The 26,790-nt window shown below is 38.4% G+C and overlaps 1 protein-coding gene across 4 annotated transcripts in view; it reads left to right on the top strand.

The window, feature by feature from the left end:
• The window catches only part of KIF13B (kinesin family member 13B), a 201,816-nt gene that overhangs the window by 47,789 nt on the left and 127,237 nt on the right, over nucleotides 1–26,790 (top strand). For 3 of the 4 annotated variants that reach the window (XM_045078378.1, XM_045078381.1, XM_045078380.1), the window contains exons 3-6: nucleotides 17,766–17,778; nucleotides 22,971–23,031; nucleotides 24,618–24,710; nucleotides 25,879–26,059. In XM_045078378.1, coding sequence (XP_044934313.1) covers nucleotides 17,766–17,778; nucleotides 22,971–23,031; nucleotides 24,618–24,710; nucleotides 25,879–26,059 — 348 coding nt within the window. Of the gene's footprint in view, nucleotides 1–6,574; nucleotides 6,676–17,765; nucleotides 17,779–22,970; nucleotides 23,032–24,617; nucleotides 24,711–25,878; nucleotides 26,060–26,790 lie in introns of all 4 variants that reach the window. The other variant, XM_045078379.1, reaches the window with a different exon arrangement.

Here is a 26,790-nt window from a genome sequence, read left to right as displayed (position 1 = left end):
AGTATAATGAACCATCTTGAGTGGTGTGCTCTGACAGCTCTCTGCCCTGGAGAAAAGCTATGCTATTGCAAATTCATTTCCAGGCAGTGGAATGTGGCTGGGGAGATTTTAAACTAGGTGCTTTAGTGCCTTGCCTCCTCTGGACCAGCTCTTATTCTAGAGTTTTCTCCAAATTAGTTCACCAGAGAGTAAAATAAGATTTGCATCATTTTGTCATTGTAGCTAAAAGGCATTCCTCCCCTCTTAACTTTTTTTTTTTCAGTAGGCTCCGTGCCCAGTGTGGGCCATGAACTTACAACCCTGAGATCAAGAGTCGCATGCTGTACTGATGAGCCAGCCAGGCACCCATTCTGTCTTACTTTTGAAAGAGATTCTTTTTCTCTGGGATTTTTCACCACCCCAACTCTGAGCTGAGGTAGTCATGGGGATTAGTAAGATAGAGGAAATAGACAAACCAAAAATAAAAACACTGCATGTGGTGCTTGTTATGTGCCAGGCACTTTTCTAATCTTCATGGCAATCCTATGATATAGGTTCTCTTATTATCTACATTTTACAGATTAGGGAAACTAGATCATGGAAAGTTTAAGTGATCTGCCCAAGGTCACATAGTAAGCAGTGGAGCTGGGATTCAAAATCAGGCAATTTGATTCCAGAGCCTGATCTCTTTAACACTCTTTTTCTGCATCTCATGTCACTTTAGTTACTGATAGAGCTGATGGAGAAAATGGCTTTTGGACTGTTGGGCAAGTGGGTTTCCTGATTCCTTACCCCTGAGTTACATACTTTACCAGGCACAGGCAGACTTGACACCTGTAGGCTTCTCTTGTGTGGATGAACAGATCTCGTGAATGCTGTTCCTTCTCTTGAACACCACTGATTTGATACCTCACCCTTCCTTTCCCCCAGAGGACAGAATGAAGGGGTTTAGAGGCATCAAGAGTGTTATTTCAAACTCTTCCACATGGAAACATGAGGTTTGAGGAATTAAATATCCTCTCCATAGCACCCTTCATTCATTAAAAGCCAAATCTTCTTTGGGGAGTTAGCATAGGTGGGTAAGAGCTGGAGAAAGGGCAGTCTTCTGCCCCCAAGAAGATTTAAACTAAGCACCTAAAGCTCATATAGCTTGAGTTTTGTGCCACTGTACATACTTAACCATATATCTTTCCCCAGTTTGTAGTCCAATTTGCTAGGAGGCCCACTTCCATTTGAAGGCAAGAGAAAAAACAAATAACAAAAAACTAATAAACTTCAAATCAGGTCACTTTAGACAAACATCCTTCCCTAAGTTTCCTGAAACAAGCAAAGTTGTTTTTAACTTGTTCTCCCACATCATGTGCCATAGAGAGAGGCAAATGCTTAAGTAGAAAGAGCATAGTTTTAGAACGAGAAACTTAGTTTTGAATCCCAATTTTGCCACTGAACAAATTATTTAATCTTTGTGGTGTTCTTATTATCCTATAAAATAGAGAACACAAGACCTATCATGTAGGATTGGTATGAATATTAGAACTGAAATATGCCAGGTATTTGCCACACAGTAACAAAAGGTAGCTTCTAATGTTAATAAAAATATGAAAAATACAGACTTGAACTAGTTGAATGCTTAAAGAATAATTTTACCTGTTTTACACAAGCAGGTTTCTTAGACAGGCCTCCTTTCAACACCGCTGGGAAACAGGAATACTGATTGATATTTGGGTATTTTGTCTGGTTATTTGTAGGCACACTCGTGTTTTGAAGGTGAGCGCACAAAACTAATTTGCCAGTAAGCCTCCTCTGTGTAGTACTGGTTATCTCTATGTTGTATTCAAATCGAGCTTTACATTTAAGAATTCATATCCTCATTTATTTGTTTATTTCTAAGAGTCTAAATTTGGATTCAGAAGCTTCCAGTGTTTTGCCTTTGTCTTTCAGACTAATGCATTCAAAGATTGCTGCTCCTTTGTTCAAAACATTTTAACTCAGTTGAAGAATGCTATAAACTATTTAAGAGTTTGTTGGTTGTATCTTAGGATGTGAAATAAACAAAGGATGTAGGTGCTTTTTTTCTTTTCTAGGACATTTCCTCGTTGCCCCCACTCCCAGCTCCCACTGCTGTGTTGCACAAAAATTGATGTATTTTGCTTCTTGTTAGATAGGCCTGACAAATCTTTTGTACCTATAACTCCCTTTCCCTGTTTCCCACCTACCATTTAGTCTATTTGGGGACTGGAATCCATTTCCACAGGGTTTGTTTCCCGATTCAGGAAGCCAGACTTCATGTTGGAAGGAAGGAGGACCAAAACAAAACCGTGAAAGACTAACACACAGAAGGAAGAGCCACCACACAAAATTTGCTTTAGCAACCTGGTCCTGTATAGAAATATGATGTTAATGATCTCACAAGACCTGTATGGTTTTCATTTTGTCCCTCCAGCTCAGTACTGCTTCTGTCTTGGTTAGAATTCCCAGTCTAGTATTTAATTGTTGACCTTGAGCAAGTTACTCAGTCTTTCTGAGCCTTGGCTTCCTCACTTCTAGAATGGGGGCAGTAAAAGGATCTATCCTTCAGGGTTGTGGTGAGGATTAAAGAAAATAATACATGGAATAAACTTACAATAATGCTTGGATCCAGGAAGATCACAGACCTTTATTGAACCTAGATTTGAACCCAAGTCTGCTTTGTTTCCAAGCAATGTTCTTTCTGCCACACACAGGACACACTGTACAGTAGTGTGAAGTAGGTTGTGTAGGTTTGGAGTAGTAGTAGTTCCACCAGATTCCTGAAGTAGCAGAGAGGCTTGGTGAGGCTAAGTGACCATTAGGATCACAAAGCTAGCGAAAGGCAGAACCAAACTGAAGAAGGGTTTCTATCTAGCTGCTGGGATAAAGTACTTTTCCTGCAGCAACATGCCATGAAGACAGTGTCTTTGATGTCTAATGTTTTTATTTTGCCCCCTGTCTTGCAAGCTGCTTGAGGACTTAAGTGCATGGTGCCATCTGATTATAGATGCCTAAATAGAAACTGGAGACAAAGTAATAAAGACTGTTTTAGCCTAATCATTTGAGTGTATGTGTTGAGTCATCTAGTGTGGACATAAGTAATTAAATACATTATACTAAAATTAACTTATACATGTTGAGCTTGGTCCAAAAAAGGTTGGTCTAAATTTCGAATGTGTGGTTTTGCACATAAAGACCATAAAATGTATTAAATGTGAAGTTAAATATATGCTGCACATGGGACCTAGCAGTTTTACTCTTAGCTATCCAAGGGAAATAAAAATGAATGTCTATAGAAAGAACTGTGAAGTGGCTCAGAAGTGGTTAAAGATAAAGAAGATATGGTCCATATATACAGTGGAGTATTATGCCTCCATCAGAAAGGTTGAATACCCAGCTTTTGTATCAACATGGACGGGACTGGAAGAGATTATGCGAGAGAAATAAATCAAGCAGAGAAAGTAAATTATCATATGGTTTTACTTATTGGTGGAGCATAAGGAATAACATGGAGGACATTGGGAGATGGAGAGGAGAAGTGAGTTGGGGGAAATTGGAGGGGGAGACAAACCAGGAGAGGCTGTGGACTCTAGGAAACAAACTGAGGGTTATGGAGGGGAAGGGATCGGGGAATGGGTGAGCCTGGTGGAGGGTATTATGGAGGGCACGTATTTCATGGAGCACTGGGTGTGGTGCATAAACAATGAATTCTGGAAACTGAAAAGAAATAAAACAAAATAAAAATTTAAAAATGTTGATTAAAGAGGTAGAAGAAGTGAATGAAATAATAGTTAGAAATGGCACAGAGGAATAACTATGAATGAGAATAAAGAAAAAGTATGGATTTGACCAGGAGTTTGTCAATCCTGATAGTCCTAAAAGTAAGCATAGAAACTTGATTACAGAGAATCGTTCTATTCTCTACAGTGAAACATAAACACCTCTTAAAAAACTCAATCCCATTGGTCATTATGAAATGTAAATTAAAATCTCAGTGAGAGGCCATTCCACACCCACTTGAATGGCTGTATACATGACAGACAATATTCAGTGATGGTGCAGATGGGGAGCAACTGTAGCTCTCACCTGCACCTGGGAATGGGAAGCAGTGCATATACTTTGGAAAACAGCTTGATTGTCTCTGGAAAGGTAGATGTACACTACCCTATGACCTGACATTTCTTCAAGAATACATCTCTTCAAGAGAAGTAAAAATAAGTGCCCAAGACTTGTTTTTGAATGTTCACAGCAGCACTATTCGTAATATCATCAAGCCAGAAACAATCCAAATTCTTCTCAACTGGTGAACAGATAAACTAAATACTATTCAGCAGTAATAAGGAACTAAGAATTGATAACATGCTACAACATGGATGAACCTCAAAAACATGCTAAGCGAAGGACACCGGATGCAAAAGACCACACATTGTAGGCTTCTGTTTCTATGGAATGTCTAGAAAAGATGAAGGGCAGAAAGCAGATGAGTGGTTGCCTGGGCCTGGGAGTAGATCCTGGGATTGACTGCAGTCAGTCATGAGGGAACTTTCTGGAGTGATGGGAATGTTCTCAAAGTGTGGGTAATTTACTTGTGGGTCAGCTGGATTGTGGCCTGGTTTTAAGCTTTGTTAGGTTGGGGCCAGAGTAGCCTTTATTCTAGGGTAAGTTTAGTCCTACACCTGAATTGTGGCCTTTTTGGGCTCTACCACCAAATGTCCCTTAGTGTTCAAGGACATCTGTCCACTGTGGCTAGTTGTAACTCATGCCTCCGAGCCCTGTGTGAGCTCTGCAAATTGTTCAGTGTACATCTACTTCTCCGCAGTAGTTCTTTCCCAGAGAGTTTTATGTCCTGTGGGTGTCTTCCATTTTGCGTGTACAATTCAGTATTCAGTCAGAGAGAGTAGGGGGCCACTGCACCTTCCTGGAGTTCTTCTTCTGGGCTGTTCCCTTCTCTCTGGCCAGCAAAGTCCAGCTGCCTCAGATGCCCAGTATTAACCACCTCAGCCCAGGCCATCCTGTTCTGGCTTGGTTCCCCCTTTCTTTACAGAATGTCTCTAGGGAGAATGCCTGGGCAGTTGTAGGGCCCCCCTCTCTCGTTTGCCTTCTCCCCAAGATCATAATCCCTCACTGCCTGGTCCCTGTTTTTTGACAACATTTGCATCATATCCTTTGTGCAGTTTTCTTGTTTGTGGTAGGAGAGCTAGAACCAGTTATTGTGTCATGGCTAGAGTTTCAGATTTACATTAGCTACCTTGTTGAATATCAATGAGAGACATTTCCTGTAGCTCCTATGGCAGACAATTATTGGAAGTCAGAGTCCTCTACAGAGCTTTCATAACAAATGGTGCTTTTGTGCAAATGAAGAAAAAGGTGGCCCCTCTGGCCAGTCCAATTAGAAATAGCCATCCCTCCCGAGCTGTCCCAGCCTTGGGAAAAGCAAATGGTGCCTTTGTCTTTGAGCTTCTTGCTTTGCTATGACCCTTTACTACTTGGTCCCTGTAGCGGGGGCTGTGCTTGAATACCTGCCGAACCTCTGGGCCAGGTGCCTTTGTGAAGTGCACAGACATACAACTGTGTGTCATGATCAGTAGACTAGCTTAACATGGTGCAGCTCTTCCTCCAGCTGCATGTAGTAGGTAAGTTGCTGGGGCAAATAAAAATTAATACTGTTATTCTGGAACATTTGTACTCGAATTGTACCTCATATGTTGATGAAGACTTGTTGGAAACTTATTTTTTTTAATATTCCCCATTCAAAAGAGGGGTCAAATACATTTGGTAAGAAGTTAAAGGAAAAGGACAAGGAAAAAGGTGTCTTACATTATTTTGAATCACCATGGTAGATAAATGTCTCAGAACTCATTTTAGTAATCTTAAGATCAGATATTTCCTTTGGGTTCTCATTAGTTTTTTGCAACAGATGTTATCAGCCATACACATTTTGTTTCTGTCAAACTAAACAAAATGGAGTACTATAAATTTGGGGGGAATGTGGTGTTCCCTGGGGGGGTCATTATTTTGGGCAGTGAGGCTGGAAATGGTATTGGGCGTGTTTGGGTGTGGCTTCACCTGGAAAGGAGCAGAACAAATTCCTGTGCTGCTGTTCCCTACAGAAAACTTTTAGCCACACAGCCCTTTCTGTGTAAGGGTTGATGGCTTACAGTACTGGCTTTGTGCTCTGGAAAGGTACCTGGAATTCGTGGTTTTTTTGGCAATCAAAAAAAAGTACAATGAATAATGTACCTATGAACTTTTATATTTAGATTCTATCCTCTTGAGCCCATGACCCTCTTATTTTTTGAGATATAATTGACCTTATAGTTTTATGTGTACAACATGATTTCATATTTGTATTACTAAATGATCACAGTAAGTCTAGTTAACATCCATCACCGTACATGGTTCAAAATGTTTTTCTTGTGATGAGAACTTTCAGGATCTAGCAGGCTTTCAGATAATACAGTATGCTTTGTTTAATTACACTTCCCATTCATTCCTGGATCCACTGTAGTCTTTACCAGTTGCACCGCTTTGTGGCTCTCAAGGCAGATTAGTGATCCTTAAAGAGCTAACCCTAGATTCTTTTCAGCCCTAGCAGCTGGAATGAACAGGAGGCTCACCATCTAGGAACCTGCCCAAAGCTTATGTCGGATCCCGATGATGAGCTATGAGAACAGAAGCAACAGTAAGGTATCTTGCAAGTTGTATCCTGCCTGTGGAGGAGAGCCTGAGTGAGGAGTTGTCTCACAAAATCACAGGGGAAATGAGCTCTAGGAGTATAATTAAAGCAGATCTTTGAATTGCTCTTTAAATTGGACTTTTGGAGACCACTGTGTCAGCCTCCCCTTGCATTGGCTTTTGTGACATTTGACTAATGCCCGTCTGGGATGCACCACAAGGTGGAAGGAGCTTTTTTCTTGAATTTCTGAGGCTTGGGCAGGTTGGTCCACTGTAAGCCACAGAGAGTAAATGAAGTGTGGCTGGGCCCCCATCAAAATCGGGAGACAGGCCAAAAAGAGCTTTCTGCACCCACTGCACCCCTCCCCCCTTAATTTGCTTGATCTCTCAGTAGTAATTGATACCGCTTATGCTCCTTCCTTCTTGAAACTCATGTGATGCCACTCTCACCTGGTTTTCCTCCTTTGGTCATTTCTTTTTGGTTTCTTTTCAGAGTATCTTATAACAGAAATATAAATTTGTGAGATAGTGTTATTTTCTTATTGTCTTGATGCCTTTCATTTATATTTGGTCCTCAGTGCCTTTCTTATTTATCCAAAATGTTAGCTAATCAGCCTGTGGATATTAAACTAAGAGCATGTAAATGAGAACAAATAGAGGCTATTTGTTCAATGTTTACTATAGCAAGGGAGTCTGCTACTGTCAGTTGAGTTTGGCAAAGACTCAGAGGCAGGCAGGGGAGCACAAAAGCTTTATAGTTAAAAAAAAAAAAAAAGGAAAAGGAAAAAAAAAGGAGGATTTCAGGTGTACTTTTTTTTTTTTTAAAGATTTTATTTATTATTTATTTGTCAGAGAGAGAGCAAGCGAGAGCGAGCACAGGCAGACAGAGTGAGAGTGGAAGGCAGAGTCAGAGGAAGAAGCAGGCTCCCTGCGGAGCAAGGAGCCCGATGTGGGACTCGATCCCAGGACGCTGGGATCATGACCTGAGCCGAAGGCAGCTGCTTAACCAACTGAGCCACCCAGGCGTCCCTCAGGTATACTTCTGATGAAGGTTGTTGGCATGAGGAAGCTGGAGACCCGTTAACTAGAAGCAGATGTTATTTGTGGTTGGTTTGGGAGTATATTGGGCTTTTTTTCTGATTGGTCTTGAGTTGCAAGCAGGGGCAAAAAATAGGAAAGCTGGCAGTCACTGACCAATTCCTGACTGTTCTGGGTCAGTTGCCACAGAAGTTGCAGGTTTCAGTGTCTATATGGTCTGGCCATTCATTGTCAATTCAGTCTTTTAAGCCAAACATGGGTGAGGACATGAAAATGTCTTAGGAAATGTCTTAGGAAAATGTCTTATAGCACTCTTTCTTAACCTTTTTTTGATTTGTAGACTAAATCTTTAGAGAATCTGAAAGTTCTAGCTCCTCTGCCCAGAAAAAAAAATTTGGGAGTTCACAGACCCAGTGAGGCCCATCCATGGACCAAAAATCTCACTTATTTTCATGCATATTTAACAATTTCCTCATGGTGTTACTAATTCAGTATTTTGTTCATGTGAATTTTGGACTATTACATGTTTCCCTATATTGTAGGAGTCACTGTTAAAAATATATATGCAAAGGTGTTTAAACAGCACCATTTTTATGCAATATCACAGGAGGTGATTTGCTTGGTAAGTCAACATTCTGTAATACTGAAGGATAAGCTCATTCTCTGGCAAAAAGATTGAACTTTTTATCATTTCAGTGTTGTTTTATGGAAAAACTTTCTGAAACACATCTGATTTCCCTGACCAGGGGTTGGGGGGGAGAATAACAATGGGAGATATTAATGGCTTAGAATCTTTTTCATGATGAACATGAAGAGCTTCTTGACAGAAAGGACTTGTACCTTATTTAATTTCTTTCCTTCTTTTTTTTTTTTTAAAGTGGGCCCCATACTCAAAATGGAGCCCAGCACAGGACTTGAACTCATGACCCTGAGATCATGACCTGAGCTGAGATCAACTGAGATTGATTTGAGCTGAGAGAAGATTTTCTCTTCTGTAGAGAAAAGCATGGTGTCCTTTTTTTTTCTGTTTCTGGAAGCATTTTTTGCTTTTAATTCAAATATATTATGAATAGTTGGTAAATGGTATTCTAATCTGGCTAAAAAGATATGTAACTGTATGTATCTCATAAAAAATATTTTTTGGATGAGGATCAGGACACTAGAAGAATTATAGAGACTTTGCGGATAGTGTAAATCAGGAGTTAATGTAACAACTGAACAATTTAGATAAGCTCATCATCTCATGGCAAATTCCATCAAGCATCATTGAGTGCCTACCATTTGTTAGGACTGGGTAAACAAAGAAGAATGAAACATGTCCTGTGTTCTCAAGGAGCTTGTAATCAAGGGGAGGAAATAACAGCTACAACACTTTCTTGGGAAAGAAGACCTAGGGAGCTTATAAGTTCCTAAAAATGGATGGAGACAGTACCGTTTTGTTTTGTTTTGTTTTGTTTTGTTTTGTTTTTTTGGACAAGAAGGCCATCACCAGGCCGAAAAGAGTAGGAGGAAGTACACAGGTCACCAAAAGTACAGAAGTAACCAAGCCTGAAGGACGTGACATGTCCAAATATGTGTAAAGTAAGGCACTGGCGGAGGAGAAGTAGGAGAGTGAGGCTTGGGAGGTGGGAAGAGGTTAAACCCCAAGTTAACGTTGCATCGTGACTGAAATCACAATAATGATGATATCTAACATTTATGGAGTGTGCACAAATGTGCATTAGAAACTTTCTTGCTTGAGGAGTGGATTTTATCCTCTAGGGGCTAGGGGGCCAATGAAGGGTTTTAGGGAGAATTATGACCTGCTGAAACATGTGGTTTAGATACGTAGTGGCTGAGTGCAGAGTTGTAGAGAAGAGAGAGGAGGCAGTGGGGGCACCGGTAGGAAGCTCTTTGGTGGGTAGACCTAGAGCAGATGAAGAAATAGGGTGTCACTGTATCTGCTGCCTCTCCATAAGCTTTTTGCCTTCCCTAGGCCTCCGTGCAAATGCCACTCTATGAAGCCTTTCCTGACCACCCTGTTTAAAATGTCAACCCCAGGGGCACCTGGGTGGCTCTGGTCATGATCTCAGGATCCTAGGATTGAGCTCCACATCAAGCCCACACTGGGCTGTTTGCTCAGTGGGGAGCCTGCTTCTTTCTCTGTCACATAAATAAATAAAATCTTAAAAAAAATAAAAAAAGAGTCAACCCCAGCTTCACTCCCTCCTTGTCTTTCCTTGTCTTGCTTAATTTTTTTTCCCCATAGCACTATTATGTTACATATTCACTCATTCATTCAGTTGTAGTAGAATTTAAGCTCTTAGAGAGCTGGGATTTTTGTCTGATTTGTTCAGTGCAGTTTTGCAAGGTACTGAGATTAGAACCTGGCTTATCATAGATAGTAAATATTGTTGAAGGAAAGAGTGAACATGGGAAGGGAAGAAGGGATGGGTTTGAAAGACGTTTCAAAGATCAAAGTCATGTCTCGGGAGAAGCATAAACATAGCAATCTATAGTTAGTTAGCTAAGCAGTTCTTACCCTTGTAAGAAGTGAAGTATTTAGTTGGGGAATGCTTGTAAATTGAGTTTCCACTTAAGGAAGCTAAAGAGATCTTTGCTAAGCATTGGATTTGGACAGTAATTATAGTAATGAGCTAGAAATTACAGTTTTTCTCAACCTGCTCGCTGACATAAACCCCAAGTTAACATTGCTTCATGAATCAGAATTGAGCATGCATGAATGTACGTGCACCAGGCATCAGATATATGCTCTTTTATTCCTTAAAGCCTGCAGCCTTTCCACTTCAAGTGTGAATTCTAGACCTATTACTGCTTATAGTGAAGATCAGCTTTAGCTTTAATTCTATTTCATAACTACTAACTATAATGACATTATTACTGCATATGATATTTGAGTTTGGGATTCCATGTTTAGGATTTGATAGCCAGGGTTGTGTGTGGAGATATCAGGATTGTCTTATTTAATTGGCTGGGCAGAATCTGTGGTGTAGTCCTGATAGAGTTGTGAAGGCACTCTACGTAGGTTCTTGGGATTGGATTTAGAAACATTTTCTTTACTTTTATGAATTTGTAAGCCTCTGTTTTGAGTACTACTCAAAAACCCCATTCTACTTTTCGTTAATAGCAAGAATTTAAAACTCCAGCAGCCGCCTGGCAGATAGATCCACGTGGAAGACAGTGGTGATGTGTGGGAATTTAGGCTTCGTGCTTCCAGATCCTCTCAATTTTTAAGAGAATTCTTGATGTGGAATCTTCTGATTTTTGACTTTTGGTCAATACTGTGAGGACTAACGAAAAGATAGCTGTGGGCTATATTTGGGCCTGTGGACCTTAAATGTGTGACTCCTGGTTTGGAGGCTGGGGTTTGCATCTGGATAGAAAGAGTAAGGAGACAAGAGAGTTAATTTCATGCTCAGTAAAAACTTTTTTCTGTTAAATCCTGTCCAATCAAGGAGAAATCCAACACAATAAAACTGGAGAAATACGGGTTCATAAAATTAGAAATCAGAGATACCCACAAATACTGAGAGAAGTAATTATTTCTTTTTTGGAGTCTAAAATTAGTCTTTCAGTAATCTAGCCTAATCTGTTGCATACCTTGGAGTTATTTTAACATGTAATTATTAAAATGAATATGTATTATTCTGTTAACATAGATATGAAATATATTTCAACCCGCCTGCCAAGTTCACCAATATTGTTTTAAATCTTTGACCAGATTTAAACATTCTTAGAGCTCAAGTGGACAGTAGATTAAAATTTACTCTGTTTGTGTGTTTGACAGATGGGAAGAAGCAGGTGATTTGCAAATGACAGAGTTAATAGTGAGTGTCTTCTTTGAATTACGCTACCCCAGTGTTTGTAATTGAAATTGTGGAATTTATAAACGGGAGTTTTCATGTTTCTAAAGTTTTGTGATTGCAAAATATGCCCTTTGTGGTTCAGTGGCCATATTTTTTGGATGTTCCTCTGTTCTCAACCAATTATAGTTTGTGTGGGGGAAAGATTCTTGTAGAAGAGGATTATCAAACTGTCTTTTTCTCTTGATTTAAAGCAAGGACTGCATATCAGAGATAGTGACCCAAATGTTCTTCCTTTTTTTAAGGCCCCCTCCCCCCTCAACTTCTGGGATACTCCATACCATGCATTTCTGATCTTTCCTTGCATTCCCTGGATGCATTTCTGTCTTCATGTAATACGTTTCATTATAGTTATCTCCTAGTTTATTTGAAGGTGAGGTTTGTATTTGTTCTTTGTTTGTTTTATTGTTTGGGGGATGATTTTAGAAAGTGGAAATGGTGGTAGAAAAATGGTTTTATTTTATCGGGAATAAATGAGATTGAGTGTAACATAAGGAACCTAATTTAGATTGGATGCTTAAGAGAGATGAAGGTAGGGAAATAATAATTAAGCGGAGAAACAACGTATGGATAGGAGTTATCCTCAAGATTTCAAGGCAGAAAGAAAATCATGAATGAAAGTCCTGAGGCTAGAAAATTGGGCACCCGGGGACAGTCGGAGGTGGTCAGGGTGGGCGAAAGTCAGACAGCACTGGATTTGTGGGTAAGACAGAAGCAGAGGCCAGGCCATAGGGAGAGCTTGCTGAGTAACAAAGAGCCTTGTGTTGGATACTGATAAATGAGGAGAAGTATACTCTGTCTTTAGAGCTTATAATCTGGCTAAGGAGGTGACCCATGTATTAAAAAGTTTATATCATGTGACCAAATAATAGGTAGGATGTGAGCAATATGGATAGTTTTGACTATGGGAGGAATTAGGGGAGGAAAACTCACTTTTGGCTGGGGTTCTTGTGGAAGGTTTCTTAAGGGAGCTAGAGTTTGATCTGGGTTTTCTCATGAGGTAGAGCTTGAACAAACAGAGATGTCTGAGGGAGTGGCATTATGAGTGTAGGTCTGTGGAATACAGAAGTATTAGGGGTAGGATGTCCACTAGCTTGCTGGAGAGGAGGAATCCTCTAGAGCTGTGATGTGGGAGATAATGCTTGACCAGTAACTTGGTTTACCTCTGATGTACCAGGTATTTGCAAGTATCAGTGCTAGAAATAACCAGAAGTAGAACTTATTGAATGCTTGGTGTTTGTGTTCTTATTCTAGATAAAGAGAGCTCTACAACTGATCGAGTGTATAATTTCTCCTTCCTTCCACAACATCCTCACCAGCTACTTTTCTCTTGTCATATAGTTCCACGCATGGGAGCTGGCCATTTAACACAGTGTTAATTGTATTGGAGAGATATCTCTCTTCTTTTAGCTTTCTCCAGTGGATCCTACCAAATTCAGCCTCTAAGCTGACCTAGAACAAGTCTGCTTCTCCTACCCCCAAATGTGTGAGCCCCCTCAAATCTGAAGGTGGCATCATGTCTTCCTTGAGTCTTCCCTGCACCCAGCTACATTATTTCTAGTCCTTTCATCTATTCTTTCAGTGGTAATGTTTTCAAACCCTCCTATATATCCTGTTCTCCTAGATATTCTACTTTATCAATAATGCTTTTAAAATTTATTCTTCAAAACTGAAGCGAGTACTCCAAATGCCGATGAAACACTAAACAGGCCTTTTAGTGATATTTGTACTTATTAAAGCTGGCGAGATAAGCAAAGATTGACTTTTTGGTGAGTCTAGTCAGTGTTGAAAATTTTAGTCATATCCAGCTTTATTCCTTGTGCAGAAAGCACATCAGGGGATGGGTGACCAAGAAAAAATTAACGATCATCACACAGATTGTTGTTTGGTTGCTGGTACTGCCAGCTAAGTCTGAAAAAAGCAACAATATCATTACGTAGTACAGCTGTATCAGAATAAGCTCTTTGTGATGTATACATCCGTTATGGAGTGAGTTGGAGAGAGTTGGAGAGAGATCCTGTTAAAACAGAGATTCCAAATATTTCTAATTGTGAAGGTTTCAGAAACTTAAATCATCAAAATTAAAAGAGGTGTTGATATTTGTATATTATGTTCAATTTTGGTAGTTGGACAGCATAATTGATCTGTAACTTGTAATTCTGCTGATACTGCTCTATGTTTTATACGTACAGGATGTTGTGTGGTTTATTTTGGATCCAAATTGATTTTATTTTTATTATGGTCAAATGTGTGAGCCTCCTCAAATCTGAAGATGACATCATGTCTTCCTTGAGTCTTCCTGCATCCAGCTACGTTATTTCTATTTCTTTGAGCTATTCTTTCAGTGGTAGTGTATATTATTATCAAAAGTATCAGTAAACATTTCCAAAGATCACAATTTATATAAAATAGTCATTAAATTTGTTCTCATATTGTGATATTTAAAAAATTACTAGTGTAATTGGACTTAATTTTATGATGTAATGTATTATTTAAATGAGAAGTGAGCTATACCGATAAACCAGGTCAGTAAAAAGAAGGAGATGAGTAGCTTTTCCATAAATAACTGTTCCACTCAAATAACTGTTCCACTCAAACATTTGTTTCCCAAGTTTACCTCTTCCTAAAAAGCACATCTGTCCATGTAGATCAACCTGGGATGTTAACATCTCCAGTAACTAGACAGTCATCATTTGGGAAACAGTAATTGTTGAAGGCAAGATTCATCAATGATGCTCAAATTCTTGGGTGAAAGTATGATGAGAGATGATATTTATATAGTCCCAAAGTCTTCCCCAATAAGAAAAATGTACAAAGAGAAAACTAGTGCTGTTATATGGAGAAACCTAGTAGATGCAGCCATAAGCAAATGATCATAGAGTTACCATCCTCAGGAGACATGGATGGCCATCATCATGTACTTCCTGGTGTGAGGCACTGAAAAGGACACATTACCTGTAGCATTGTGCCAGCCAAAACGCATAACCCAAATTTAGTAATGAAGAAGAATTAGAGAAACCCACATTGAAGGACATTCTACAGAATAATTGGCCAGTACTTGTCAAGTGTTAGGGTCATGAGAGACAGACTGTCCCAGATGGGAGGAAACAGACAGCCGCAAGCAAGGTGTGATCCCCGGTCCAGAAAAGGGACATCAGTGGGGTACAGTTGGCAAAACATTTGTTTAAGGTTCGCTCTAGATTGTTTAATAAGGTTTGTGTTGATAGTTAATCCCTGGTTTTGATCATAATGACTGTGGTTATATAAGACATCCACATTTGGGGAAGCTGGGTGAAGGATACACAGGAATTCTTTGTACTATTTTTTGGAATGTTTTGTGAGTCTGAAGGTTTTAAAATGAAGTTAAGCAACAACAACAACAAAAAGTAATTCAACTCAGCTGATAGAAACTAAGACTTTCATGTTTTTACTTTGTGGTGGCTCTTTTTGATTGGTCAGAACTGGTTTCCTTTGCTTCTTGAATCTCTGCTGTAAGCTGGATAGCTTAAGTTTCTAAACAAGGGATTTGGGGAGAAGTTAGCCATTACCATATTGGCTTGCAACTATACCTTGAAAGGTTTTGTTTCATTAATTAATTTACTTATTTATTTTTGTGTGGAGCTGTAATTACATCTTTGGGTTTCCAGTGGCTCTCTAGGTTATTTGAGCTTGACTGATGTAGTCACCAAAATCCCTAGCTGGAAACTTAGCTCTGTAATTAATCTACTGGTTTGTTTCTGTTTTTATTATTAGGTTCTGAATTCAGGTTAATCTCATGGATTTTTCTGTGATGTGTCCTGTATTATTGAATTTTGTATTTGTTGATTGTCTCTTAGGAAGAGCTGATTTTTGCATAGAATATTTTATTTAAACTTGAAATATCATACTAAATATCTTATTTTTCCCTCAGAAAAGACAGTCTGGAGTTTAAGAAAACTTACACTGGCATAAGCACTAGGTGGTAACCTTTTATTGGTAATAATTAGAATGAAGGAAATTAATACATTGAGAAAGGTTTCTGTTAGCAAGAACAGTTGTTAATGTATGACTCATAGATTAAGTCTAGAAGAAACTTGACGAGGCTGTTTCCATCAGTGTGAAAGAGGGGAAGAATGTGGACTTTGGAAATCAGAAGACCTAGTTTGACATCTCCTTACTGCTTATTATTGTGTCTTGGATAGGTTCATTTAACTTTTCTGAGCCTTAAGTTTCTCATCTCTAAAACTGAAAAAGACAAATAACCATATGATTTTACTCATATGTGGAATCTTAAAAAACCAAATTAAATGAATAAATAAACAAAAAGCAGAATCAGAGCTATAAATATAGAGAACAAATTGATGGTTGCCAGCGGGAAAGGGGGCGGGCGTGAATGGACAAAATGGGTGAAGGGGTGTAGGAGATACAGGCTTCTTGTTACGAAATGAGTAAGTCATGGGGATGAAAGGGGCAGCACAGTGGTATAGTCAGTGATACTGTAACAGCATTGTGTGGTGACAAATGGTAGCCACACTTGGGGTGAGCATAGCATAGTGTAGAAACTTGTACAGTCACTAGTTGACCACTTGAAATTAACGTAATAGCATTGAATATAGTCAGCAACAACAGCAACAACAAAGCCCTGAGAAACAAAAAAGGAAAGAACAAAGATGATAGCATACATCAGTGACCTCTACCATTATCTCACAGGTCTTTTTGTCAGGAAGTTTTTCTGTATCTCGTATTCTAGAGAAAGTACTTTCTTTTATATGTCAGCCACATCAGCTGTCACCCAAGAATCTGTTGGACAAGTGTCACTCTTTGGTAGACTTTCCTTGGTGTTTTCATGTTCTTACCTGAAATTATTTGATGCAAATTAGTATTAAGTTTTTTTTAGAAGAAAATTTTTTATGAGACAGAGGGACAAAAGTTGTATTGACAATTAGAAGGAAATACTTCTGTGTCAGTTTCCTTTCAGGTTTTAGATTTGAGTTGACATTTGGTCCTTGGAGAGAGAACAATTATTCCTGAAGCTCCAGTTATTGTTTTTGTCTCTGGTTTCTAAAGTTCTTTCCTTTATTCCTAAGTTTTTTGATTTTGACATTGTACCATGGTTATGAAAGTGAACATCATTGTATTAAGGAATTAGACAATGAAGTGTTTCACATAAAGAGGCATGTCTGCAGCTTACTCTCAGATGATTAGGAAGGAACTAATATATATATTATATGTGTGTGTGTATTATCTATCTGTGTATAGAGGAGGGGAGGTGGAGGGGGGAATGATATAATAGCTGTGGTAATGTTAACACTTGGTGAATTTGGGTGAAGGGAGTTCTTTGTGCCTTTCTTGCAACTTTTCTCTGAGTTTAAAACTATCTCCAGAGTATACTGGGTTTAGTTATGTCTCTGTACTCTGAGGAGTTATGAGTCACAGTTTTGGGGTGAGGAAGTTATCTTACCTGGGTAAGATAGATCAATAGGGAATAAGTGAGTAAGTCAGTAAGTAATAATTCACTGGCAAAAAATTAGTTGTTCCTTTAATAAAACCGTTTTTTCTTAGCCAAAGCAGAATTTTTTTAAAAAGATTATTTATTTATTTATTTATTTGACGGACAGAGATCACAAGTAGGCAGAGAGGCAGGCAAAGGGGGAGGAGGAAGCAGGCTCCCCGCTGAGCAGAGAACCCGATGTGGGGCTCTATCCCAGGACCCTGAGATCATGACCTGAGCCAAAGGCAGAGGCTTTAACGCACTGAGCCACCCAGGTGACCCCAGAATTTGTTTTTTTATAGAGGGGCCTATATAGTGAGCTGCTACAGTATCAAAGCAGAGAAAACTACCTGGAAGCAAAGTCAGATGATAAAAAGTAAAGACTCTTTAAATTATATATTTACAAGACCGATACAAGGATAAGCAGAATGTGTAAGGCAGAAATGTTAGGACTTTAAAAATTATCCAGGGCTCAGATAATGTTTTTTCTTCTTGAGAGATACAAGTTAGTATTTTATAATTAAGGACTCTACCCTACTAATTCATAGGTATTCATTTTTCCTTTATTTTAAATTGCTATTTGATTTCAAAGTTAATATTTTGTATTGCTAAAAATTTACATGGTATTTATTATCATTTTACCCATCAAAATTGTCTTCTAACCAAAAGAAAATTTTTTTGAACTCTCTCCTTCTTTCATGTCCACAATGACATCTCTTTTGGAAATGCAGAAGCCAGCCAAAGGTAAGAGATTTGCTTTATTATGCAAAAAATGCTTGTAAAGATCTTACGTGCATATTTTTGAAGGGTTGTTAATTTTCTTCTCAGAAAAGAAATCTCTCTTGTCACTTTTATAAAAGTAATGCAAGCTGTCAGCCTTTTCATAAACCCGAAATCATTTATTGGCATGGGAGGGCCTGAAGGTTTATGGAAAAGCTGTATTTGTACTTTGACCAATTCTGGCCAGTTTCCTGGCAACTACAACACAGATTCCTTTTGTGCTCCACTGTTCATGGATTGGCTTGAAACTGGTCGTTCCAGACTGTGGTCAGTACCGTGCTAGGCAGACTGATCTATGTTGTTCCCCAGACAGCTGGGGACACATTCTCAGGCCAACAGAAAGCTGCCCTGGCCCACAGTTTCTTCAGGCAGATGTGCTTTCATTTTAGATTTGAGCCCAGATTCTAAAGAAACTTCAGTGGAGTGCGTCAGTTCTTGTATATTTTAAGGAGTTTATAGGTTTGTGAAAGTGGACACAAGGACTATATTTTTGAATTGACCATTTGCTGCCATTACTTGGAACTCGTCAGGAAATTCAGATTTTTATCTACATTCTTGGGATTTTGTTTTTGAGTCTGCAGTTGAATTGTAATTCCATTTTCTATTGTTGCTAAAATATGTATAGACACGGTTCTTGGGAACTTGAGTAATGTTTTTTAATAGTTTAATATGGCACTGGATTTCTTTATATATATAAAAATCCTATTTATTTTTTATCTTTTATCTTTTTTCTGAAAAGGTTTTGGATTATTTCTATTTTCTGATTTCTCATCTTTTTTCTGAAAAGGTTTTGGATTATTTCTGTTTTCTGATTTTTTTTGATGGAGCTGGAGACTGGAGATTGCTGTAAAGATGTGAGGAAATGTTACACAACATTTTAAAACTGTTCATGTTTTATTTAATTCAGTTGTGTCTTAATGTTGAGAGAAATTGTTGACTTGACATAAAAAGTATGGAAGGATCAACACCACATTACTAACATAGTGGTTATATCTAGGGAGAGGTATGCTTGGTGAATGGGGAGATTTTTATTTTTTACATTTATGTTTTTGTGTTATTTGACTTTGTGCACTGTGTGTTCCTTTACTGTTGTTGAAAAAGTTTTTTTTTTTTTAATTTTAAAGGAATAATATTTAGAAAGCAAAGGGTTTGTCTGCTTTAGGAAATTCTTGGATGATGATTCCTATAACAATTTAAAGATTCCTGTAATTGCAAAACTGCTAGAACTTAAAGAAGACTATTCAGTATTGTGAGTAAGTAAGAACTAAGTGTTCATTAGTTCCTAACTTTGTACCAGGCTGCAGTGCTTTCATATAATTTGGGGAATGGAGCCAAGCCAGCCTAGTGATAAACAGCCCCCTGGTGGAAAGGCTGGTTTGCAACCCCAGCTTCCCTACCTGCCAGCCATCAGGTTCTTCATTTTTTGTACCTCAGCGGCCCATGAACAGGGTGTAGCACCTGTATCTACTCTTGCAATGGTTACTTTAATGGTAGCTTCTCTACTGGAACTGAGATTCAGAAATGCAGTTGTTAAGGAAATCCCTAAATTAAAAAAAGAAAGAAAGAAAGAAAACCCGTAATAATCGAGAGAGGAGTGCCATATAGAGCCTGCTCTTTGATAAGTACACACATATGGTGATGGCATCTTTGAAGTAAGAGTTAAGCTTACAAAAAAAGAAGCAGGGTAGTTTCTATGTAACCTTATTAAGAACAGAATTAAATAAAATTATAAGAGACAAGAGTTGAAAGAACAGAAGAAACCTAATTTTGGACTTCATACTTTATTTCTTCTCACCATGCTGTAATGATTCTCACTACAGCTGACGAGTATAGCTTGAAAAGCAGCCCCTACCTGAAATTGTGATACACGCTCCTTTGGGACCACCTGCCATCTTCCTTTTCCTTTTCTTCCTCTCCCTGTTGGGAGTGTTGCTAACACAGTGAGCCACAACTCTTGACAAATAACATGTTTAGCTTTGGAAGCTTGTGGAGCATTAGTAATGTCCAATGCAGTGCTTCAGCATAGCTTCTGGGCTCTTGCCTCTTCCTGGGTCTTGTCAGCCACTAGGCTTCACCTGGCCTTTTGGGCCTAGCTTTCCCATTACTGCCCCCTTCCAGGGAACAAACGCCTCCCCTGCCTGTTGTTTTGCACAAAGATATGAGTGTTCTGATCATTTCCTGCTTTAAAGGTCCCTTTAACCAGTTGTCCTGGTGGTTGCCCCCAGAGTCCTCTAGTAGCTCATTTAGTTGTTCTCCTGGTGCTGTTTCAGAACTGGTCTTGCCTTTGGATGCATCTTCTTCTGTAGTGTTTTGGCCTGTGATCTCCATGTGGCCCTCACTCCACCCTGTCCTATCCCTCATCGGTCTCACTGCAACTATTTTTCGGGGAGTCTCAGTTTCTCCATAGGTAAAGCAAGCAGTCTAGCTTTCAAAAACTTAATTGTCCTTTCCCCTCTTCTTCCTCCTTTTGGCCCTTTCCCTTCATCTCTCCCTGCATCATTTTGAGCTAATTTCAGGTAGCAGCGGGATGTAGGCATGCACACTTAATATACCACCTTAATCTAATCTCCTTTCTTTAAAAAATTAACTTTTAGACCTTTGGTCCAGGTAGCCTTGTAGATAGCAGGGAGTCTGCTTGTCCCCAGCCCTCTTCCTCTGCCCCTGGCCCCCACTTCTGCAAACTCTCCCTCTCTCAAATTTGGGAAAAAAAAAAAAAAAAGACTTTACCTTTTTTTTTTTTGAAGATTTTATTTATTTATTTGACAGTTCAGACAGATGCAATCTCCTGCCAACTCCAAACTCAACAGAGACAGAGAAAATATATTTTTTAAAGATTTTATTTATTTATTTGACAGAGAAAGATCACAAGTAGGCAGAGAGAGAGAGAGAGAGAGAAGCAGGCTCCCTGCTGAGCAAAGAGCCTGATGTGGGGCTCAATCCCAGGACCATGAGATCATGACCTGAGCCAAAGGCATCAGCCTAACCCACAGAGCCACCCAGGTGCCCCAGAGAAAATATTTTTAAAATACTAAAATCATGTCATCATATTAAAAAACAACATAATGTAACTTCAGGGACTAGCAGCAAGCTGGGGCTGAAGCCAAGTATTTACTGGGTCTTGGGATCAGAGGGAGGTTCTTGGAGGTGATAGAAGTTCTTCTCTTGTAGATTAGAGGGGCCTGATGTATGGGTGAGGACTGGAGAACTCACCATGTGAAAACTGATTTGAGTGAGGTTCCAACATGAATGAAGGCTTAAGGAAAGGGTTCTGGCCACCAACACTGAACTGTCTGTGTAAATCAGAGGGCTTGGAGACGTTGGACTTTGGGAGGACCAAAATCTGGGCTTTGGCAACTAGGAGTGGCAGTGTAAAGGTGGCCAGAGGGAGAGGGAAAAAACAAGCAACCACGTAAACCACAAAACACAAACTCGCAATTCAGATGCGCTTGCAAACTAACGTATAAGGGCCCAAGAGGAAAACTGTCAACAGGAAGAGAGGCAACAGACTCCAAAAATTGGAGAGTTTGAACTACAAGCTTAAATGATTTTAAAAACAATTACACTTGGGGTGCTTGGGTGTCTCAGTCAGTTAAGCGTCTGCTTTGCCTCAGGTCATGTTCTCAGGGTCCTGGGATCGAGCACTGCCTTGGGCTCTCTAGATAGCAGGGAGTCTGCTTGTCCCCAGCCCTCTTCCTCTGCCCCTGGCCCCCACTTCTGCAAACTCTCCCTCTCTCAAATTTGGGAAAAAAAAAAAAAAGACTTTACTTTTTTTTTTTTTGGAAGATTTTATTTATTTATTTGACAGACAGAGATCATAAGTAGGCAGAGAGGCAGGCAGAGAGAGAGGGGGAAGCAGGCTCCCTGTGGGGCTCGATCCCAGGACCCTGAGATCATGACCTGAGCTAAAGGCAGAGACTTAACCCACTAAGCCACCCAGGTGTCCCTAAAAAAAAAACCTACACTTAAAATCCTTTGAGACTTGATTGTAAATATGAAATCCAAAAAAAGAAAATTCAATGAAAAAAACTTAAAAGAGTGCCCCCCCCCAAAATAACCACAACCAACCATGCATATTTTGGAAAGTAGTAAATGTAAAAGATCCAAACAGATATCATCTGTGATGTCCCACTAGATGGTATTAACCACTAACCATTTTCCCATGTGTATTCTTTTTTTTTTTTTTAAGATTTTATTTGTTTATTTGACAGAGAGAGATCACAGTACACAGAGAGGCAGGCAGAAAGAGAGAGAGGGAAGCAGGCTCCCTGCTGAGCAGAGAGCCCGACGCGGGACTCGATCCCAGGACCCTGAGATCATGACCCGAGCCGAAGGCAGCGGCTTAACCCACTGAGCCACCCAGGCGCCCTCCCATGTGTATTCTTAACTACTTTTTATCTGTACAGATTTTGGTACAAACATGGGATCATGGTCCAGACTTTCATAACTTTTCCATTAATATGGAACATTTTCTTACCAGTGTTCCACAGTCTTGAAATTATGCAATATTGCATGTGGGTGTGTTGTGATTTTTTGAATCTGCTATTTTATAACTACTTTTACCATGCCATAGTAATCATCTTTACATTTTATTCTTTTAAAAAATCTTCATTTTGGGGTGCTCTCTGCTCAGCGGGAAGCCTGCTTCCTCCTCTCTCTCTGCCTGCCTCTCTGCCTACTTGTGATCTCTCTCTCTGTCAAATAAATAAATAAAATCTTTAAAAAAAATAAAATAAAATAAAAAATCTTCATTTTCTCTGAGAAAAGTAAAAATGCAGAGAATCCATAGAAACAAAGAAGACAAAGATCACTAACCTTATCATGCAGAAATAAACTTTCTATGTGTAACTATGTGTGTGTTTGCATGTATGTGTGTATACGATAGCCATCATATTATAAATACTGTTTTGTAACCTCTCCTTTTTTCACCTAACATCGTGAAGAGTTTTCCACGTGAAATAAAGGTTGTTGTCATTTTAGGATGTTTAGTTGTTCATTGTAAAACTGTACCATAAATAATTCAACTAACCTCCATTGTTAAGACAGTAAGGTACTTTTATTTCACTACTGCGAACAGTGTTATCAGTGTTATAGCACTGTTTATTATAAGTATGGTGAGGTTTTGTTCTTAGTATATACCATATTTTATTTTTCAACAGGTGTTTGCATATGATCACTGTTTCTGGTCTATGGATGAATCAGTCAGAGAAAAATATGCAGGTAAGTACAGCATCCTATTAACTACTATAGAAAAGGTGTTTTGATTTTTTTTCCCCACAAAGTATTAATAGCATTATTTTGTGTAGCGATAAGACCTGTATTGAGAATTTCCTCCTGCCTCTGCTGTTTTTACATTGTTGGGGAAATTGGAGATTGACTGTGTGCTGTTCTTGTTATAAGACAGTAAAGGTAAATTAATAGGGTACACAGGTTATTGAACACATTTCCAGACCTTACATGGGACATGGAGCACACACTAGCCACTTTGACTCCCTTAGATGTCTGTGATGTGGTCTACAGAGGCAGCTTGGTATAGGAAAGTTGAGCAAGGGGAAAAGGAAACCTACAGTTTAGTCTAGGCTCTGCTCCTGCCTGCTTGGAATTCTGTTATTCTCTTACCCTCCTCAGCAACACTGTCTCAAGCTTCTTTACACCACAAGTTTAGGACTACATGGACAGCCTTTTAATTGGCTTTATTCCTAACTGCGTGTGACACCTGTTTCTAAGCAATACCTTTTAAATATTGAGGGTCATATTGTATTGGCTTTTGTCATGAGACAGAGTAGTACTGTAGCTGGTTCAGAAAGTTAAGGTTAATTTACTCTAGCTGGCCCGATGGATTGCTTACGGATTCCTTCTGTATCGGAAGTAAGATGATGATATACTCATCTGGGAAATTAACTAGGAAGTGGGGCATAATGGAATGTTATTTATATCATTCAAAGTATAACAAACATAACATCCAGTTCTTTCGTGTTTTATTCAAGACTCAAAGAGAGGTTGAATGACTTCTGTTATTAACATATTTAATTCAGCCTGTGGAGGAGAATTTCAACCTATTATTTTTGTTAATGATTAAAAGCCAGAAGACATTTTCGAGGTATTCTTCCCTCCTCTGGCTGGTGTGTACTGTAGGCTCTATAATTAAAAATTACCATTGAGGAAAAGGAGAGCAAATTGATATGTATGGTTGTTTTGAATTCTAGTACCCACTGAATAAAACATTAGCTGGTGGTATATAGTTGAATTCAGGTGCATGGAGGTCCCTAGTATGAATTTTGGGTATTTATAGTCATTGTTTATAAAATTAGCAGTTCATTAGCTTTTTGCTTTGCAGAGAATTTTTGTCCAGTATTTATTAATTCAAGTTCATATTATCAGGAACTTTTTACTCATTTCCTATCATGTGCTAACTAGAAATACTTGAAAGCCATAAGCTTTTGCAAGTATTCATCGAGTCTAAAAATCTTGTTTGGAGATAGTTTGAAAAAGTGCATCTTTAATTGTTTATAGTTTTCCAAAAAATTTTACATATGTAGCTTTGGCTTAAAATACCCTTTCTTTCTTTATTAATTAATTAATTAATTAAATTTGTATTCATTTATTTATTTAATTTATTTTAAAATTTTATTTATATTTTTTATTATGTTCCATTAGCAAGCATATAGTACATCATTATTTTTTGATGTAGCGTTAAATGATTCATTAGCTGCATGTAACACCTAGTGCTCATCACCACAAGTGCCCTCCTTAATACACATCAGAAAAATACCGTTTCTCATTCTTTTTCTCTCTGTCTCTTTTAGGTCAAGATGATGTTTTCAAGTGCCTTGGGGAGAATATCCTTCAGAATGCTTTTGATGGTTACAATGCATGTATCTTTGCCTATGGACAGACTGGTAATGTTAAATAATGATATATTTTTTATTAAATATATATAATATTAAATATAAATATTTAAGCTTTAAAGATTATAACAGAGAAAGTAACAAAGGGAATACATATTGTTAGCATCTTATCAGTTACAGTTGATAAGGAGCATTTGACTTTTCTACCTCTGCGGTTCTCAGGGAAGAAAATCTATTTAAAGTGAAGGAGTCACTTTTATAAGGGTATATACCTATAGCTTCGCCAATTGAAAACTATTGTATAGCTTCTCCAGTTGAAAACTATTCTTTATGGAAGAATGCTTCTGATATTTTTTAAGAGGCAGTATGTGATGTGGTTAAAAGCACATGGATTCTGAGCCAGGGTAGGCCATCTCCAGCCCAGCTCCTGTGAAACTTACATGTCAGTTTCCTTACCTATAAAACGTTGGTGAATATAGGCCTTCCCTATAGGGTTGTCACAATGAGTTAACATCAAAAACTCATAGAAAAGGCCTAGTCCTTGAGAAGTGGTGTTTTGGTTTTAGTTATTAGGCATTGATAAAGCGTCAAGTGATAAAAGCAGCAATTTGTAAATTAAAAATATCTTTATAAAAGCATTGCTGCTAATGAAGGAAAAAGAGTTCTTAAGTTGGAGTATCATGATTTAATGTTTTCCTTTCTATTTTCCTGTGTGTTCTGACTTTTCTTTAATGAATACATATTGTTGGTACAACGAGAAAATAATTTTATAGTAGAAAAAGAAGATTACTCTTTGGTTTCTACCCTGTAGCCAGAGGGTAGTAAGTGACTTTGCTCTGGGGCCTATAGGGATACTGTGTATTTTTTGTGCTATGATTAGTGGTTGGGAACAGTCACAATAGTATTCATCATATGGATCTTCCCAGTTAATTTTAGAAAGCTGCTCAGACCTCACTGTTTTTTTGGTTGTTTTAGGTACTTTTTTTTTTTTAAGTGTGAAATGGTTTAAGAATGTTTTTATTCCCTTCCTAAAAGATGTTTACTTTAGATTTTACATGTGTAATAGGAAAGCTTCTGTATTTAGTAGTCTCATCATTTTATTTGGGTATATTTTTTAATTTTCTTTTGGGCATTTTGCTAAGTGCTTATGAGCAATGGAAAGAGGGTTATGTATTTAAACTTCTCAGACACAGTAATAACTATGATTTCCACTTTTTAGGATCTGGAAAATCTTATACCATGATGGGCACAGCTGACCAACCTGGATTAATTCCAAGACTTTGTAGTGGACTCTTTGAACGAACTCAGAAAGAGGAAAATGAAGAGCAGAGTTTTAAAGTAGAAGTGTCCTATATGGAAATTTATAATGAAAAAGTTAGAGACCTTCTTGATCCCAAAGGGTAAAGGACTTTGGAAACTCTAATGTTACAGCATTGTGGACCAATACATTTAGAATTTGACTCAAGTGAAATTTTTTATATTGAACTCTGATAGAGAGCTATTTATCTAGTGATTGTCTTTGTGCTTTTATCTGTTTATCTAGTTATTGTCCTTGTGACTTTGTTTTTAGTCACATTGAGCGGTTTCCTGAAGCCAGTTCTGGCTTTTGCATTTAAGGCTGAGTTGGGGCAGGGAAGCATTGTCCAATGCACCTATATCTGGCTCATACTGCCTTTTTAAGATATATCCAAAACCACAAACAAAAAATATGCAAGGAAAATCAAGTTACTTAATATCAGACTGGTATCCTTAATCAAGTAGGGTTTGGTTTTTTTTTTCTTTCTTTTTTAAAAACAAGACCAAGAAATTTCAGGCAGAATTTAACTGTTTTTTCTTTGTAGGCTATGAAGTTAGGGAGAAGCATAATCAGAGATTTAAAACCTGAACTTTAGGATAGTTAATTTTAAAAATTCCCAGAGAAAAAGAGTGTCCCCTTTGATGGCATAGACTTTGAAAGCGAAGTGGTTCAGAAGTATTAGAAAGCCTAAGAAAATGCTGTTCTCACTCTTCCGTCATAACTGAACCTAATAAGGAAGGACATAGCTGAGGAAATCTGTCCATTGCACAGAGTTTCTGAGTCAGATTTTAAGGAAGTGCAACCATAATGAGAAAGAAACCCATAATAACCACA

This window comes from Mustela putorius, unplaced genomic scaffold (assembly GCF_011764305.1).
Source record: "Mustela putorius furo isolate JIRA1106 unplaced genomic scaffold, ASM1176430v1.1 tig00000242_pilon_pilon_pilon, whole genome shotgun sequence".
In the NCBI taxonomy this organism is placed as follows: Eukaryota; Metazoa; Chordata; class Mammalia; order Carnivora; family Mustelidae; genus Mustela; species Mustela putorius.
Note: the sequence above shows the minus strand (reverse complement) of the source record. Positions and strands in the feature narration are given on the sequence as shown.